We start from the raw sequence: 20,714 nt of genomic DNA on the forward strand, positions 1-20,714 counted from the left end.
ACAGAGGGGTAAGGTAGGTTACAGGGAATTTATTAGGTATAGCTTCGTTTTTAACTTAAACTGGTTGAGAGAGGTACAGTCTTTAACATGGTTGGGAAGGTCATTCCACATTCTGGGCCCCTTGATTTGTAGAGCATTTCTGGTTTGATTAAGTCGTACTCTAGGAATATCAAAACTGTATATTTATTTCTGGTGTGGTGCTCATGGGTTCTGTTACAACCTTCTATGAAGCTTTTGAGATCAGGATTGGCATTATAGTTTAGCGTTTTATATATGTATAATACACATGAGAGAATGTGCAGTGACTTAATGTCTAACATATTCAGAGATTTGAGTAGGGGTACCGAGTGATGTCTGGGGCCAGAATTGGATATTGTCCTAATAGCAGCTTTGTGTTGAGTAATTAGAGGACGTAAGTGATTTTGGGTAGTAGAACCCCAAGCACAAATACCATAGTTGAGATATGGATAGATAAGGGAGTAATAGAGAGTCACCAGGGCAGGGCGTGGTACAAAATATCTGATCTTAGAAAGAATGCCCACAGTTTTTGAAACTTTTTTTGATATGTTTAGAATGTGTCCCTGGAAATTCAGCTTGTGGTCAATGAGAATGCCAAGGAATTTGCCATCTAATTTGTTACAAATTTGGGTATTGTTTATTTTGAGATTTATTTGATTAGAGGATTTATTGCCAAACAGAATATAGAAAGTTTTGTCAATGTTAAGGGTGAGTTTGTTGGCAGTTAGCCACAGATGGACTTTATTAAGCTCAGTATTTACTGTGGCATTTAGAGCAAGGGGATCAGGACTGGAGTAAATGAAGGTTGTGTCGTCAGCAAATAGAATTGGTTTGAGGTGTTGGGAGGCATTTGGAAGGTCATTAATGTAGATGAGAAAGAGGAGAGGGCCAAGTATGCTGCCCTGGGGAACACCAATGTTGATGGGTAGGGTGGGAGAAATTGTATTATTCACAGAAACACATTGGAGCCTGTCAGTAAGGTAGGATTTGAGGTATTGTAGGGAGTGTCCTCTGACACCATAATGATGTAATTTAAGAAGAAGGTTTTGGTGGTTGACAGTATCGAAAGCTTTACGCAGGTCCACAAATAACCCAACAGGGAACTCATTTTTATCAAGAGCTGTATGAATCGAGTTAAGCATACTAATAAGTGCATCGTTAGTGCTTTTTTTGGGCCTGAAGCCATATTGGCAAGGGCTAAGTATATTGAGTTTGGCTAGATATGAGTAAAGCTGCTTATAGATTAGTTTTTCAAAAATTTTTGACAAGTTTGGCAGGATTGATATGGGTCTGTAGTTGTTAACATCTGTGAGATCACCACATTTGTGGACAGGCGTTACTCTCGCTTTTTTTAGAATATCTGGAAAGGTTTGGAGTTCAAGTGACTTGTTGAAGAGCAAAGCAATAGCAGGGGCTAAAGATCTGGAGGCTTTTTTGTAGATTAAAGTTGGTATCTCCTCAAGGGCACCAGACTTGGTTTTAAGGGAAAGGATTATCTCATTGACGTCAGTGGAATTAATAGGCTTTAGGTACAGAGACTGGATAGTTCCCTGTAAGATAGTCCTTAATGTCAGTACTGGAAGATGGAATATCATTAGCAAGGGATGAACCAATGGAAGAGAAGAACCTATTGAACTCAATAGCAGAATCAGAGGCTGAAAGCTGACCATCGTTATTAGACAGGAGAGTCGGTTTGTTATTTAAAGACTTCTTAGATCCCAATATTTGTGAAATTGTTCTCCAAGTTTGTTTAATGTTGCTCTTTATTTGGGTAAATTTATCTTCGTAGTATTTAGATTTGGCTCGTCTAATTATCTTAGATAGCAATAATGAGTAATTCTTTGAGAATTCTTTGGAGACAATTCCTAACCTATACTTCTTCTCAAGGTCATGTTTATTATTAATAGATTTAAGTATTCCCTTTGAAAGCCAGGGATTGTTAAGCCTTTTGGTTGTGACTTGTTTTGTAAGCATAGGACAGTGGGTATTATAAAGGCTAAGAGTTTTTTGAAGAAAAGATTGAACTGCTAGGTTGATGTCCTCTATGTTACCTAACTCGGACTCCCAGTTGACATTATCAGTAGCAGTTATAAAATTGTCTATAGCAGTTTCATTGTGTAGTCTAAATCGTATCTCTCTTGACTCAAGAGGTGGTTTGCTAATGTTAGTTAAGAGAAATGTGGGGTAATGGTCTGTAGTGCTATCGGTGATTATACCTGAAGTAAGCGGAGAGGTTATGTTTGTCCAGATGTGATCTAGAGTCGTGGCAGTGCTATTAGTGATTCTAGTAGGTCTAGTGATTAAGGGTATGAGGAAGCAGGAATTCATACAGTTGAGGAAGCTAACAGCAGTAGGGTGTTCTGGCTCGCAGAGGTCAATATTAAAGTCCCCTGCGATAATTAGGTGGTTTTTGTTCAGTCTGTTATCAAGTATTAGATTTCTAAGGTTTGAGTTGAATTCAGACACATCAGTGTTAGGAATTCTATAAACTGCACCCACAGACAGGATAGACTCGGCACCCTTGACTCTGAAGCTGGCGATGATATACTCCCCATAGCAGTCTCTAGTTCTAATTTCTTTTAAGCATGTTAGTTCTTGGTGGTAGTAAAGAGCAGTGCCCCCACCTCTCTGAAGTTGACGACAGTTGTGGATTGCTGAGTAGTTAGGCATGTTAAAGAGTTGAGTAGTATCCTCTTTCAACCATGTTTCAGTAAGTATAATAAAAGAGAATTTGTTGTCAATAGCTTCAATCAAGGCACTAACATCATCGAAGTGTTTACCTAGAGATCTAACGTTCAAATTGATTACAGAGATATTGTGATTATGAGTTAATACATTGTTTACATCATGTGCTGCAAAATATCTGCAATTTAGATCATTAAAGTGATTATTGTCATAGATAGTGGATAAGAGGTTAAGTTCTGGGTCTATACTTGACTGCATAAAAAAAGCTGATTGCAGGAAAAACAAGAAAAAAAAATGTACACAATACTGTACCAAACAAACACAAAAGGGGCTTACAGGGGTACAATGGAGTAAGGGAGTATGGCTGGGCTAGGAAACCTAGGTAATAAATGAGATTAAAGAAAAAACATATAAACATGGACTATACAAAACACAAGATATAGATATACAAAACAAAAATATAAACAACACTAAGCAATACAAAAACAAATTGAGCAAAAATGAAAAATGAGGTAGATTGCTTACAGGTACTCTCAGGTACACTGTAAGTAACAATAGACAGATAATATATATCAATATAGATAAGAATGTCACGATATAATAAGATAAGCAATTACAGGAACAGATGAAAAACAAATCTGCTGTAAAATAGAAAGTAATTATAGCAAAACACAACAATATAATAATATAACAATACAATAAGAGCTTACAAAGTATTGAGTCTGCTAAATTAGAGAATAATTATGGCAAGACACAACAATAAATGCAAGTAAACAAAAGAATTGAAACAAATAGAGGTAGAATTAAGGTCACTAGATAGCCATGGAGGATACACAAGTTTGGCGGAGAGAACAAAAAATCAGTAGAGACTGTCAAGATGAATATATAAAAAAATTTGACAAGTGATAATTGTAAAGTAAAATAATCTTAAAGGTAATAAATTTTAATAAGCTTAGTTTTAACTTATAATTAGTATGTACTTAATTAAAAGAACAAAAATGAGATGAGAAATGAGAATGGAAGCAAGTCGACGAAGAACTCTGTAGGGTAAGGCAGGTCCTAGTCAACAACGGCTTCTCCAATGGTTTCGTGGAAGACATCATAAGAAGGAAAGTGAAACGCCATGCAACCTCTGAACAGACAACTAACACAACACCTATACCCCCTATTAGACTATTTTACAGGAACTTCTTTTCCACAGCCCATAAAACGGAGGAAAGGGTCCTGAAAGATATTGTCAGTAGAAACGTTATCCCTACAGACAAAAATCAGAAAATACAACTGACAATTTACTATAAAACCAAAAAAACGGCCAGCCTACTCATGGGAAACTCTCCAGACACAAAGCAGAACGTTTTAAAAGAGACCAACGTCGTCTATGCCTTCAAATGCCCTCTTGGGGATTGTAAGCCTCAAAAAACTCAGTATATAGGCAAGACAACAACATCTCTTTCCAGGCGTTTAATGATGCATAAGCAACAGGGCTCCATTAAGGAACATATAGCCTCTTCCCACAACCAAACCATCACCAGAGAAATCTTAGCAAACAACACAGAAATCATCGATAGATACAGCGATAGCAGGCGGCTCGACGTCTGCAAGGCACTACACATCAAGAAGTCAACACCAGCAATCAACAGCCAATTAATGCACAACTATATTCTACCCACTTCAAGACTCCGCTCCAATATAGAAGCATCAAGAAATATGGGCCAATAAAAATAGGCCTTCTGCAGTTACCTACTTTTAATACCTGTTTGTATTTCATTGTTTCGTGTTCTGTCTTGTGTTAAAAGTTTATTTTCACCTCATCCAAAACTATTGTAACATGTCACTTCACCCAAATGTAGGTATAAAAACTCAAAAGATGTTTAAGGGGGCGTCTGGTTATTATAATGAAAGTTGTTCAATGTCAACGAATATTATTTTTCTAGTTGTATATGAAAAGTGCTTAAATTGTCCCAAGTTTCAGTACTGCAGCGTAAATAGAAAGGGAGTTTTTTTTTTTTTTTTTTTTTTTTTTTTTTTTTTGTGTGAACGTTTTTTTACACATTTTCAAGTCCACACTTCAGAACACACGTTTCAGATAAAATTATTCTGTGACACTTTTCTGACACATTAGCATATAATAACGGATTTGGGGATCTAGAATTTCCAAAACATCTTTAGTTTTCCTAATACAAATGTTCAAAGTTCCCCAAAATTTTTTTGCAAATATGGCATGTTTATTGCTATTATAAAATCAATAAATGAACTTAGAGAAAAATGAAAGCCCCCCAATGTAGAGACATGCCCTCCACATGTACTGTGTAAGTTTCATGTAAATTGAATAAAAAAAGAATGAGTTTTGTAAACGTTTGTGTCAATTGAAAAAAAAACAAATGAATAAAGTCTAAGGTTCTAAAATCTGTGGCTGGGGTTGACATCAACCAATTTTCTCCAAAATTGGCATCCTTACAGATAGGCTTACGTACAGTCAGGTGTGTAAGTTTAATGCAAATCGCCCCAAAAAAATGAAAAAAAAAATATTTAAAAAGAAAAAAAGAAAAAAAAATCCTTTTTTTTTTTTTCCTTAAAATTTTTTTCAAATTAAACTAATATTAATATTTGTTTAATATATGCTATTGTGATAGCAAAGAGTTGTAGTTATGATTTCAGTTGACACTTTTGATTGATAATCGATTTTGACCATTTTTGCATAATTTTCACAACTACTTCAATATTTTTTTTCTCCCTTCCTATTTATGCTACAATGCTGAAACTTGGACCAGATGAAACACTTTTCATATAGAACTTGTCAAAAAAGTTTGATTGAAATCGAATGAGTTTTCATTTATTGCATTTTTGGACCTAGATGCCAACCAGATGCCCCCTTAAGCTCTATTCAGTTAAAGTTGTGTGGTTTTGTGTAAACTAAAGTCTTTGAAAATGTAATAAGTTTTACGAAACGCGCTCAAGTGTCGCGTCAGACTAGAAATAAAAAGGAATTTTGGAGAATTGATCTTTGAATTACCATCAATAGTGAAAAGAAACGTAAGAAAGATCAAGAAAATTCGTGTTAGAATTATTAATCTTACTTTTTCGGTCATATTTAATAATATATGTCTACAGGAAAGACTGCTACCAAAATATACTAATATATATATATATATATATATGTCGTACCTAGTAGCCAGAACGCACTTCTCAGCCTACTATGCAAGGCCCGATTTGCCTAATAAGCCAAGTTTTCCTGAATTAATATATTTTCTCTAATTTTTTTCTTATGAAATGATAAAGCTACCCATTTCATAATGCATGAGGTCAATTTTTTTTTTATTGGCGTTAAAATTAATGTAGATATATGACTGAACCTAACCAACCCTACCTAACCTAACCTAACCTATCTTTATAGGTTAGGTTAGGTAGCCGAAAAAGTTAGGTTAGGTTAGGTAGGTTAGGTAATCAAAAAAACATTAATTCATGAAAACTTGGCTTATTAGGCAAATCGGGCCTTGCATAGTAGGCTGAGAAGTGCGTTCTGGCTACTAGGTACGACACACACACACACACACACACACACACACACATATATATATATATATATATATATATATATATATATATATATATATATATATATATATATATATATATATATATATATATATAATTTATTTTTTCATTATTTATTTTTATATTTAGTTATATAGTTATTTTCTTATCTAATAGTAACACCCAACATGTGCTTATAACTTTTCTGCATGTTATTGATAAAATTTGTGTACTTTAATGAGATTATTTTTATATTTTAATATTTTCCAGTTAATAACTTATTGAATCTGTTACATAGGTTTTCGCTCAAGGTGTTGAAAACGTCACGATATCCTTGACACATGAAGAGGATGTCCCATACCTGGGTAGATGCAATACCATAAACAACATCAGTCGCTGGATTCCATATTCTTTACCTGTAACTACTACATTCCTTGCAACTCCTTCCTATGTAGACTGTCAAGGAATTATTTATCTTCAGCCTACTGCAAGTGAGTTTACTTTCTAATATAATTTTAAATGTAAAGCAGTGTCATATGACACTGGTGTCACAACACCCATTTAGTACGATCAAAGAAAATTTCTTGTGGTTATTTTACTAGGAAATACTCTTCAAGTGCACTAAATCTTGCTTGACAGTAACTGTATGTAATTAATCAATAGTTTGTTTTTTAAGAAAAAACAAGTGATGAATTTAATGAAATGCCAATTTCTTGGTGGTGAGCCCTGGAGGCTCCCTAAAGCTATCACACATATTGTGCCATACTAAAAGTCATCAGTCGCAGAGTTATATTGGCCTACCAGAGATCACGAGCCAAAACCTGTTCCTCTCAGAAAGGCACAGGGAGTGATGGCCTTTGAACACTTTAAATGTAAAGTTTATCATCTTTGCCTCTATCCACGAGAAGGCGCCCATAAAGATAGACAAATCAAAACAGACTACTGAATGGTTAAAACAAGACTGCAGCCCCAAAATTGGCAAAAGAACTCGCCATACAATGAAAATTAACAACCAAAATTTCGTAAAACTTGACCCCCCTGCAAGTATACCACCACCTACCCCCTGGCCTAGGGAGAGGAGGGAGCCTGCCTGGGTCAGCCAGGTCTACCCTCCCCAATTCTTTAATCACTGCACTGCACCACTTGACAAAACATGGGAAACATGGTGACGAGAGGACAATATTGAAGAGGGAATGCCTCCTCCCAGGGTATTATCCTCCGTTCAGAAAGGACAGAAAAAGAACAACAGGTGGTGCACTGCTTAATGTGAAGGAGGACCTGAAAGCAACCACTAATGAGGAACTGAACAACATTGGTTCCTCAGAGTCTGTAAGGTGCAATATACTAGATCAAGATGGTAACATACTGACTGTGGGAGTATGCTACAGGGCTGACACAGCAACAGCAGAAGAAGTTACTGATCTGCATAATGTGATCAATGCTGTGTCACAAACCCAAACTCTCATAATGGGCGATTTTAACTAGGAGACAATAGAATGGGTAAAGCAAACATTGCAAGCAGGAGACCAATTTCTTGGTCTGGTGCAGGATTCATTTCTCATACAACATGTGATTGAGCCCACTCAAGGTAACAGCAAGGATGTTACCTTGTGGTAACATCAGAAGAGGGCATGACTGATCAAATTCAAGTAGGGGGCAAAAGCTCACTCCATCGTGTGATCACAATATTCTAAGATGGAATACAATAACAGAAACTCTCGTAAAGGTCCAGGATGATGACCTAGATTTCCATCGAGGAAGCTATCAGAGAATGAGAGAGGAATTGCAAAACACCTCATGGAGGGAACTGATAAGTGATCATGGCATAGGAACATTTTGGGAAAATTTAAAAAAAATCATTACTGAATTCGTTCAAAGATATGTGCCAGAAAAGAGACAGAAAAGAAAGGAGGAGAAGATGGATGACATGAGTAGTAAAAAGAGAGCTAATAATGGAACAGAACCTCTGGAGAGTGTATAAATCCACGATGAACATCATGGATTATAAGATATATAAAACCAGTGTTGAATGTAATGAAACGCCATTATCTGGGTGTGACCCAGAGGCTCCCCAGAGCTATACCAGGCTGATATGCTAATGTCAGACTTTGGCATCAGTCGTGTGTATGGAGTTCTTAGGGCCTACCGGGGACCATGGCCAGAACCTGGCCCCCTCAGAGAGGTGAGGAGAGCATTGGCCTATAGAAACCCCCGTGTGGTTGGAAGCATTCTATGTCTGCCATCGACCGGGTCAAACATCCAGAAAAGTAAGCATCCCAAAACAAACCCCTATTCTGATGAAAAGTGCTACCAAAAGCCGAACTAGTGGATAGAACTCCTCAACAGAAAACAAGCAAACAAGTATGACGTCACACGTCACCGCGCCACTCACCCCCCCTACCTGGGAGGGGGAAGGGGGAGCCCCAGACCTCTCATGCAGGCCATCCACCCATCAGTTCTGAGGCTGGATGTCAAAACACACGAAAAACCGCCGACCGGAGGGAGGGAGGGCTGCTGGGGAACCTCTGGGTCACACCCAGAAAATGGCATTTCATTACATTCAACGCTGGTTTTATCGGGGGGAGCCACGTCGGTTTCCTGGAGCTAACTACCCACAGAGGAAGATCAAAGGGACGGATCCGGGAGGCGAACACCGCACACCCCTCAACGGAAAGCGAGACAACTGGCTGCAACTGCCAACCCAAGGTAACACAGGCCCGAATGAGCACGGGAACGACACAAGACAACGAGCAGCCAGGGCCCCTGTATGACCACCAAAAAGCCCCGTGCCTGAAGTCAGCAAGGACACGCCACCAAGACGGCAGCAAGATCAATGAAACCACGAACGTCACGGGCAAAGAACACAGGCTGGCTAGCCGCAATAACACGGCGGACGACCCCATGACACCTCCCGCGAACAGGGAAGAACGGAACCGGATCAGCCCAAAGCGCACCCAGGACACAGAAGCCGCAGCGCGCAAATAACAGCGGATAGCCGCAACTGAACACAAAACATGACGCACCCCTGGCCCGACCAACCAAGCACCAACAAACTAAGGACCCCCCTGAAATGCAGCAGCCTCACCCTGTGCCAGAAAAGGAGGAGATGGCTGCAACCGAACAAACCAAACGCCATGACCGAAAGAGAGCAAAAAGCTCCGTGACCTTAGCCCTAGAGGCAAACACCAACAGGAAAAGAGCCGTCAAAACAAACCCAAACCGAAGGGGCCACCACCAATCGAGGAGAAGAAAGAGCACGCTGTCCAGAGACCAGGACGCCCCAAGTGGCGCAAGAACAGGCCAGAGGTGAAACAATGCACGAGACAGCTGACGAATGACGCAGATGTAACACCAAGTCCGAAAGCAAGCCAGCGCCGTACAAAACGAGGTGACAGTATGCGGCAAGTCAACGGCCCCCAACCCTCACCAGAAAAGCCAAGCCGATGCCAACAAAAGCAGCCACCTAAGAAGGGACAGAAGGAAAAGGAAGGACCGCCAAAATACCCCATACTGCCGGCAAGAAAAGCACGCAGGTGGGACACCCGACCACCTACCAAAGGTGAGAGACTTGAGTCAGAACCCAACCAGCCCCGTCAAGGTTCATCCAAGCCTAGGAAGAGTCAGAGCCGCGGGAAGATCTCGGGCGTGACCACCGAGGAGGTAGAGCCGGAAACCCAAGCCGGCAAAGATAGAGATGGAATGTCAAACGGAAAACCCCCAACACGAGCGAGCTAGCCAGGAGATCGGAAACTACAGGCCCGAAGCAAGACCCCGAAAAAACCCACAGGCAGGGCAAGACAGGAAAACAGGAACCCAAACCTGGGAACAGGAAAGCCAAAAGGCCCAAACAAAACACAACAGCGAGGAGGAGATGCACGAGGAAGGGAAGTGGTGGAAGCGGACCCCACACACAGCTGCAAGTGCAGACCTGACAGAACCCAGGAGATGTCAGGGAAGCAACAGGGAAGAGGCAGGATGAAAGAGCCAAAGCGCAACCCCAGGCACAAAACTACAGCAAAATGTCACCCCACAACATCCCGACACAGTACCAAGTACCACATGTCACCGTGGCACACATTACCAATGCACACGCGCACCAGCAACATGTACCACACGCAACAGGCAATATGCAACATACAACCGGAAGTAATGTCTCGCGGAAAAGGCAGAGAATGGCGGAGTCTGACTCCAGACAGGGTCAAACGTAAATACGAGAGAGCCCAGCAGGTCCGGGAATCCGCACACTAAGTTACCGACAATGGAGAGGCAAGACCAGGAGCCAAAGCTCAACCCCAACAAGCACAGCTAGGGAAGAACAGAGAATCCAATGTTCCATCAATGTTTGTATCTCACCTTGTAAGTATATGTACATTACCTGAATAAACATCTGAACTTCAATTTGAATGTACAGTGGTACCTCGGAATACGAGTAATTACTTAAGTGTAGTTACAGGATGAGAGCTACGCTCGTGGTGTCCCGTCTTCCCAGCACTCTTTGTCATATAACGCTTTGAAACTACTGACGGTCTTGGCCTCCACCACCTTCTCACCTAACTTGTTCCAATCGTCTACCACTCTGTTTGTGAAAGTTAATTTTCTTATATTTCTTCGGCATCTGTGTTTAGCTAGTTTATATCTATGACCTCTTGTTCTTAAAGTTCCAGGTATCAGGAAATCTTCCCTATCGATTTTATCAATTCCTGTTACTATTTTATATGTAGTGATCATATCACCTCTTTTTCTTCTGTCTTCCAGTTTTGGCATATTTAATACCTCTAACCTCTCTTCGTAGCTCTTGCCCTTCAGTTCTGGGAGCCACTTAGTAGCATATCTTTGCACCTTTTCCAGTTTGTTGATGTGCTTCTTAAGATATGGGCACCACACAACTGCTGCATATTCTAGCTTTGGCCTAACAAAAGTCGTAAACAATTTCTTTAGTACAGTGGTACCTCGGAATGCGAGTGTCCCTGTATGCGAGTTTTTCGGAAGACGAGCAGGATTTACTCCAAAAATATGTCTCGGAAGGCGAGGGTTACCTCGGGACGCGAGTTTGTTGATACGTGTACAGGCCGACTGGCGCGTGGTGGCATGGCGATCGCGCCTCAGTTTACCAGTGTCTCGTGTCCAGTGACTATCCCACCTGAATTCTTCACAAGGATTTACAGTTTTTTATCGTTTTTTTGGCCATTTGAGCATAAAAGTTGTCATTATATATCTTGCCATGGGTCTCAAGAAAGCCATTGGTAAGGTTCAACCTAAGAAAATAGCTGTGAGTAGAGGCAGTAGAGGATGTCCCTTCTTGATTAAGAAAATGTGTGAAGTATGGGAAGAACTGCAAAGTTTTGTTGAAAAAACTCACCCAGATAAAGCTGTAGCAGGCCGTTGCATTGACCTTTTAAATGATAATGTGATGTCTTACTACAGACAAGTGTTAAAATGTTGGGAAAAACAAGTGTCATTAGACAAATTCTTGGTAAAACAAGCAAGTCCTAGTGGTATGCAGGCAAAATGTGGCAGAGTGTGCATACCAGTGAAGTCCTCACTGCCTGATGTGATAATGGAAGGGGACTCCCCTTCCAAACAGTAACTCCTCTCTTCCTCACCATCTTCCATACGCCTACAGCATTCAACAGCAAGGTAAGTAATAACTTGAACATAGTTTTGTAGGTTTATTTAGATGAATTAGGTATATAAATTTAGTTTGATGTGGGGTTTTTGGGGTAGTCAGGAACGGATTAATTCATTTCCCTTTATTTCTTATGGGGAAATTAACTTCGGAATACGAGTTTTCGGAATACGAGGCGTCTCCAGGAACCAATTAAACTCTTAAACTGAGTTATGCCTGTATATCGCCATCCATGTATTTAACACTTTCGCGCTATCTGGACGCGCCGGCGCGTTCGGTTTCGTCTAACGTAAACGCATAGTGGACATAAAGTTATGTCTACTTTTAAAATATTTGTATAAAATTCAATTTTTATCCGATTTACTTTGGGTTTGTTTCAAACTGCGCGCTATGAGGCTCTCTTTCTCACCACTAGGCTGTATGGTACAATAAGTTAATGAAAGGTGTGGATAACTTCGATCAAATGGTATTTTGTCCCAAACGGGTTGCAGGTGGGTGACTTTAGCCGTTTATACTGGTAATTCTTCCCCCATATCATGTATTATATGCATATGTCTGTTTAGGAAATTTTATTCCGATCAATATACAACCAAAAATAACTGTGTGCAACAAGTATAATCTTGACAAACATAACAAAAGTAAAAATATTTCGTGTGTGTTTGACGCTCACTGATATGTTCCAGCGTTGTTTTATATTTGTCGCTATTCTAACTTACGCTTTGTTGATATTTTTTACCTATGGGCACATAGAACATTCTATTGCGAACACATTGACATAAAAATGAATGACGTACATAGAAAATTAATGTCATGAGAGTGAAATAAGTATAAACTTTCAAAGCGCCGTGCGTCGTCCCGTCACCGATACCGGGTAACAATTTCACCACTTCCCACACTCTTGCGGGCGGGCTGCATCATTATTCTACGCTTATATTCATATCACCGTGTTGGGAATTTCATTGCGAGTCCATTGATACCAAAATTAACGCTGTAGGACAAGTGTGGAAGTGATAACAATCCCAAGAGTAAAAACATTTTGTTGCTGATGGGCGCTCACGGCGAGTGATCTACGTAGTTATTTATTTGGTGCTGGTATCCCTATATGTTTCGTGACTTATTTTACTAATGTTCTTCTAGAGAATTTTATTGCGAACACGTTGGTACCAAAATGAAATACGTAGCATGAGAACTAAGGTCAGAAGAGTAAAAAGAGTATACACATTTTTGTTTTTACGCTTAAGCGATAAAAACGCAGCGCGCACATTCGGTTGGCTGAGTGACCTTTGCGGAGAGCGCGAAAGTGTTAAAAGCAATTCTGAAGTTAGAAAGTGTGGCATAGGCTCCTCGCACAATATTCTTTATGTGGTGTCCCTGTATACGAGGTTTTCGGAATATGAGCAGGATTTCCTCAGAAAATGTGTCTCGGAAGGCGAGGGTTACCTCGGAACGCAAGTTTGTTGATACGCGTTCAGGCCGATTTAGCGCGTGGTGGTAAGGCGATCGTCGTCCCTCTGCCCCTCAGTTTACCATTGTCTCGCTCCCAGTGACAACCCCACATCAATTCTTCACCCGGATTTTCAGTGTTTTGTTGGATTTTTGGTCATTTGACTACACAATTTGTTATTATATATCTCACCATGGATCCCAAGAAAGCCAGTGGTAAGGATCAAGGCAAGAAAGCCCATGTGAGGATGACAATAGAGGAGAAACAAGAGATCATTCAAAAGCATGAGAATGGTACACGTGTTGTTGAACTTTGTAGGCAGTACAACAAAGCCACATCAACAATATGCACTATACTTAAGAAGAAAAATGAGATTATGAGTGCTAAAGTGGCAAAAGGAATAAGAACAATAACGAAACAAAGACCACAAATACTTGAAGAAGTGGAAAAGTTGTTATTAATTTGGATACACGACAAGGAATTAACCCTTGCACTGCTCACCTATTTTCGGCAAAAACGTCTTGGTGCCATTGTCAAGGACATATTTTTGTTATTTTTACAAATGTTCAGGTAAATTTAATGTCAAAATGTTTCCAAAGTCAACTATTTCCATTTCAAAATACAAATAGTAATGAAAACATTAAAAAACATTAAAATATAGCCAAATTAAAAAACAAAAAGCACAACTCTCCGAGCGCCTAAAGGCGCTTTGCGCAGTGCAGTGGTTAAGGGGTGATAGTGTTTCGGAGGCCATCATTTGTGAGAAAGCCAGGGTATTGCACGAAGACCTTCTAAAGAAAACCCCTGCAACGAGTAATGCAGATACGAAAGAGTTTAACCCTTAACATGCTCGGGTTTAATATGCTGCCATCCCCACAGGCGCATGTCATTTTGAAAAAAAAAAAAATTATTTTTTCTTTCTAACCTGTTAATTTGTGTTCACTGATCACGGGAAAAATAATAAAAAAATCGTAAGTGGCATATATTGCCCGCTATAGGACGGGGAAGTCTGGCAAATTATAGGCGCTGACTCAGCGTGCGTCCCAGGCGGTCTGTTGCTCGCAAGCTGTCAGGCCGGAGTTGCCACAAAGAGATAACTACCGAATTATTTCAATGTCTCTGATTGATTTTTCATACTTTTTTTGCTGTAATATTATTCAATAGTGTGTAGTTTGATATATTTATATAATAAAATGAGTGAATCATTGCTGTACTCAAAAATATGGTGTGCATATTGTTGATTCAATTATGTTCATCAATCAGTGAACAAATACTTTGTCGGTTATTACACTATAAGCACAGGTTATATATAAGTATTTGCATGTTTTGTTCACTATAACGAACCACTAAGTAGCTATTATGAGTCAAAAAGTAATGAGGAATGACCGCCATGTACCAGCCAGCCACTCCCGCCCTCCCTCCAGTCATCTGATTCACCCTCATTCTCCTCCCACAATAATGCTTTTGCTATAATTCACTATATACATACGTTATATATAAGTATCTACATGTTTTGTTCACCACAACTGTACATCTAAGCTTGTATGGTGAGTAAAGGCACGGAGATGTGGCTACTCACACAGTCAGCTGATCAGCGGCCGCCCTCAAGGTCAGACGCACTAATGTTTCTCCTCCAACAATACTGTGTGGTGTTATTACGCTACATATCTTATATACAGACGTTATATATAAGTATCTACATGTTTTGTTCACCATAACTGTACATCTAAGCTTGTATGGTGAGTAAAGGCACAGAGATGTGGCTACTCACACAGTCAGCTGATCGGCGGCCGCCCTCAAGGCCAGACGCACTAATATTTCTCCTCCAACAATACTGTGTGGTGTTATTACGCTATATACACACATTATATATCAATATCTACCTGTTTTATTCATCATACTTGTACAAATAAACTGGTATGGTGCCCAAAGACCATCGTGGTAACCAGTAAACAACACCGTCGTCTGCACGGTGGCGTCGTGCAGACGACGCCACCGCCCTCACCAGTATGGCGGCTCCAAACCTTCTCTTGCTGTTTATACCCTCTATACGCACGTTATATATAAGTATCTACATTTGTGTTCACCATAGAGAACCACTAAGCTGGTATGGTGAGTGCAGTCAGTAAAAGGTGGCCACACACAGTCAAAAGACATCGCCACCATCCTCCCTCTCACAGCATTACACCTCCTTCCATGGCGCACAGTGCTAAATATCACCACAATCCTGCTATTATCAGAACCCTGGTCAGTTTTATCACAGTCAGGGGTCTTCTGTAATAATATCATCGCTACATAATAGCATGAACAAGTATAATTTGGCATTTTTAGGCGATGCTGTGGTCACAAGCTGAACAGCAGTGCTGTTAGCTCATGCTGCGTGCGTCAGGCTTGGTTGCTCGCTCAATACTGAGGCCAATAACACCCGGGAGATTGGCCCACGATTTTTTTAAAAAAGGGCGTCTGTTTACAAGAGCCCTGATGAAGGTGTGGTGAACCCCGTGTATCCGCGGGCTGTTTAAATCTTGCGTAGTATTCCAACACATCATATGACGTGATGCACAGTTTACTGGAACAACGTCCAGCACGTCATATGACGTGATGTGCACTTTAAGGGTTAAGGCAAGCAGGGGCTGGTTTGAAAAATTTAGGAAAAGAAGTGGTATCCATAGTGTTACAAGGCATGGGGAGGCAGCCAGCTCAGACAAATCAGCCGCTGGATGATTTATTGAGGAATTTAAAGAGTTTGCAGAGGCTGAGGGATACCTAACGCAACAAGTGTTTAATTATTGTGACGAAACAGGACTGTTTTGGAAAAGAATGCCTAAGAGGACATACATTACCAATGAGGAAAAATCCTTGCCCGGACACAAGCCTATGAAAGATAAGTTTACACTTGTGCTGTGTTCAAATGCGAGTGGCAATTTGAAAATTAAACCCTTGCTAGTGTATCATTCTGAAAATCCAAGGGTTTTCAAACAGTATAAAGTGCAGAAAACCCATTTGTGTGTGATGTGGAAGGCTAATAAAAAAGCATGGGTGACTAGGCTTATTTTTTCGGAGTGGGTGAATGAAGTTGTGTGCCCTGCCATAGAAAAATATCTGCAGGAGAAACATTTGCCACTCAAAGCCGTGCTTCTCCTCAATAATGCTCCTGCTCATCCTCCAGGCTTGGAAGATGATTTGTTGTCCAGATACAATAAATTCCTCACAGTTAAATTCCTTCCTCCTAACACCACTCCTCTAATTCAGCCTATGGACCAGAAAATCATAGCGAATTTTAAGAAACTTTATGAAAGGGCACTTTTCCGGAAATGTTTAGAAGTGACTGAAGCCACAGAGCTCTGGAAACACCATTTTAACATTTGTAGTGCTTTAAAACTCGTTGACAAAGCCTGGCAAGAAGTGACTCAAAGAACCCTGATCTCTGGCTGGAGAAAATTGTAGCCTGAATGTGTGACAGAACTAGATTTTGAGGGGTTTGAGCCTGTAAATGATGTGCCTATTGTTGACGAAATTGTTACTCTGGGCCGGCAAATGGGCTTGGAATTGGATGATGATGATGATGTGGAGGAGTTGGTGGAAGAACACAACGAAGAACTGACCACCGAAGAACTCCAAGCCCTTTAACAGGAACAGCAAGACAACGCAGCTGATGATTCTACAGTGGAGGAGGATGAGGCAGTAGCGAATGTCCCTTCTGCACAAATTAAGAAGTGGTGTCAGATGTGGGAAGAGATGCACAATTTTATTGAAAAGACTCACCCAGAGAAAGCTGTAGTAGGACGTTGCCTTAGTCTTTTCAATGACAATGTGATGCCTTACTACAGAGACAGCTTACGAAGAAGGGAAAAGCATGCTTCCATGGACAGATTTGTGGCGAGAAAATCGAGCAGTGAGCCACAACCAGGACCTAGTGGTACTCAGGCAAAACGTGCCAGAGAGTGCACACCAGAAAGGTCCTCACTGCCTGATGTGATAATGGAAGGGGACTCCCCTTCCAAACAGTAACTCCTCTCCTCCTCCCCCCCTCCTCACCATCTTCCATACGCCTATAGCATTCAACAGCAAGGTAAGTAATAACTTGAACATAGTTTTGTAGGTTTATTTAGATGAATTAAGTATAAAAATTTAGTTTGATGTCGGGTTTTTGGGGTAGTCAGGAACGGATTAATTCATTTCCCATTATTTCTTATGGGGAAATTAGCTTCGAAATACGAATTTTCGGAATACGAGCTGTCTCCAGGAATGGATTAAACTCTTAAACCGAGGTACCCCTGTACATGGAAAAGCTAAGCCAGGTACAGCAAGACCAGCAAGGAATGAATGACCTCGAAAGCATGGGAACAAATAACCCAAACAAGGAAGGCCCCAGGAAGAAGCACGGAAGGGCTGAAGAAAACGCCACAAGCGCACTCCAACATGCAACTGCAGTATCAAAACCGCAGCAAAAGTCACCACATAACACCCTTGGCACGGGAACATGTACCACAAAACTGGCACTACCACTTATGCACCGAGGAACACGGTGGAGGTGGGGCCCCGAACACAAGCTCAAAACCTGCATGATACCTGCTTGATGGGGTTCTGGGAGTTCTTCTACTCCCCCAAGCTCGCATGGGTGGACATGCATAGGAGAGAGACTGGATGGGCACAGTCAGGAGCCGGCCACCTGCAGTCACCTGCGGGCTGACGTCCGAATCGGGAGGTTAGGAACGAGCTGCCACTTACGGGCCAATAGACCTTCTGCAGGCACCCCTGTTATTATAAAAAATAAAATAAAATAAAATGTTTATTCAGGTAAGGTACATGCATACAAGAGATTTTACATAAATTGATAGATTTATAGATAGAGCTAGTACATACAATGCCTAAAGCCGCTATTACGCAAAGCGTTTCAGGCAGGAAAAACATTAATGACCAAAACTTAATACTAATTGAGTATAAAGAATAAAATGTGTTGAGAACAAATAAAAATGAAGATAAAAAAGGGGGAAACATGGCTGAAAAAGCAGCACAAATACAATTAGGTAGACAAACAGCATTGTTTAAGAACGCTGTTTGTTTATTATGTTCCATGTACGTATGTACTCCCATTCGTACCCCCAAAATCGAACCAGCGCCTGGACAAAAGAGATGCCAGACCGCATAAACTCACCTGCAGAACAGTGGCACAGAAGGGTCAAGACAATGTCACAAGGCCGGTGCCGCCCGAGGCAGCCAGGGTATCGTGCACCCGCAGCCGAGAACCTGGAGCACCACCCGCGGAAGCAGGCCAGTGCTGCTCATGCAGAAGAGGACGGAAGAGGCGATGGAGACGTCCACTACCTATAACGCAGGGAAAACCCGGTGTCCTCCCCACAGCGGCACCCCAGAACACCCCCAGGAGCAATTGGGCACGGACTGGAGAAAGACGAGCGAGAGGCTAGGCACTCTAGAGAAAACAGACAGAGAACCCCAGCACTGGTGCACACCATCCAAACCAAAACAAACTCCCACGGCGCATGCGCAGAACACGAACGAAAAGTAGCCCAACAGGATGTATTCCGGGCAATTCGCTGAAGAGAAGAAACAGCCCAATGCACGGGAACAGAAGCCAAAAAATGAAAAAAAGGAGTAAGCAATGACACACATAGCTGGCTCATTAAGGAAATAAATGAACCGAACAGAATCTAACCGGTGCCACCAGTAGCCCAATTAGGCTACAAGCAGCCCAGCCTGGCATCCCAGACAAGGAGTATGGAAGGAAAATGAGCAGCGCCAAGACACAGCACGGAGAGAAGATACATGAATAAAAAAACAAGACAGGGCCGAAAACTCAAGAGGAAGCACGGAAGAGAACCAACAAGCAACTAAAGAAATTGTTCATGACTTATGTTAGGCCAAAGCTAGAGTATGCAGCGGTTGTATGGTGCCCATATCTTAAGAAGCACATCAACAAACTGGAAAAGGTGCAAAGACATGCTACTAAGTGGCTCCCAGAACTGAAGGGCAAGAGCTACGAGGAGAGGTTAGAGGCATTAAATATGCCAAAACTAGAAGACAGAAGAAAAAGAGGTGATATGATCACTACATATAAAATAGTAACAGGAATTGATAAAATCGATAGGGAAGATTTCCTGAGGCCTGGAACTTTAAGAACAAGGGGTCATAGATTTAAACTAGCTAAACACAGATGCCGAAGAAATATAAGAAAATTCACCTTCGCAAATAGAGTGGTAGATGGTTGGAACAAGTTAAGTGAGAAGGTGGTGGAGGCCAAGACCGTCAACAGTTTCAAAGCGTTATATGACAAAGGGTGCTAGGAAGACGGGACACCACGAGCGTAGCTCTCATCCTGTAACTACACTTAGGTAATTACACACGTGTCATCTACAAGTGATACAGCATGGATGAGGACGATACATCGAGCATATCCAATAGAGGTTGAGCACCAGGCATGCTGCAGCCTCCCAGGCCATTACACTCACTGTTATCACCACCATCGACTGTGTCATCTCCAATTTTTAACCCTTACACTGCTCAGGGATCCTGGGGACATTTACACCCCTGTGCGCAAGAAAAAAAAAATTCAAAATTTTTTTTTTCGTCTTCTAAACATGTTAATTTGTGTCCCCTGAGCACGGGAAAAATAAAAAAAAATCGTAGGCGACATATTTTGGGCGCAATTAACCGAGAAAGTCTGGCAAAAAGTGGGCGTTGACAGAGCGGTCGTCAGACCCGGTTAGCGTCACCCGCTCTGACAGGTGAGAGTTGCCACAAAGATATTATTACCTAATTGTTTCAATGTCTCCGATTGATTTTTTCTTAGTTTTTTTGCAGTAATATTATTCAATAGTGTGTATTGTAATATATTTATATAATAAAAGTGGTGAATAATCGCTATACTCAAAAGTATGATGTGCATGTCAGTGATTCAATTATTATGTTTATAAAACAATAAACAAATAGTTTTGCTGCTATTACACTCTATACACAGGTTACATATAAGTATCTGCATGTTTTGGTCACCATAACGAACCACTAAGTTGGTACAGTATTTTCGAGTCGAAAAGCAACGAAGAGTTACCGCCACACACCAGCCAGCCACTCGCTGCCACTCCCTCAACACACGCACTAAACTTTCTTCCCCAACAATACCATTTGTGGTGTTTTTACACTATATAAGACGTTATATATAAGTATGTATATATTTTGTTCACCACAACTGTACAGCTAAGCTGATATAGTTAGTTCAGGCACTAAGAGTGTCTCAAGTTGAACAGCAATGCTGTTTGCTCATGCTGCGTGCACCAGCCTTGGTTGCTCCAACAATACTGTGCCTCTCACACCTGAGAATATTGCCCACGATTTTTTTTTAAATGGCGTCTGTTTACAAGAGCCCTGAGGAAGCTACTGTAAACCCCG

General features: G+C 41.0%; 1 protein-coding gene across 2 annotated transcripts in view; it reads left to right on the plus strand.

The window, feature by feature from the left end:
- The window catches only part of LOC123755724 (RING finger protein 17), a 928,112-nt gene that overhangs the window by 790,816 nt on the left and 116,582 nt on the right, over nucleotides 1–20,714 (plus strand). For both annotated transcript variants that reach the window (XM_045738465.2, XM_069300037.1), the window contains one exon: nucleotides 6,536–6,728. In XM_045738465.2, the coding sequence (XP_045594421.2) occupies nucleotides 6,536–6,728 (193 nt within the window). The remainder of the gene's footprint in view (nucleotides 1–6,535; nucleotides 6,729–20,714) is intronic.

Source organism: Procambarus clarkii, chromosome 43 (assembly GCF_040958095.1).
Source record: "Procambarus clarkii isolate CNS0578487 chromosome 43, FALCON_Pclarkii_2.0, whole genome shotgun sequence".
Classification (NCBI taxonomy): domain Eukaryota; kingdom Metazoa; phylum Arthropoda; class Malacostraca; order Decapoda; family Cambaridae; genus Procambarus; species Procambarus clarkii.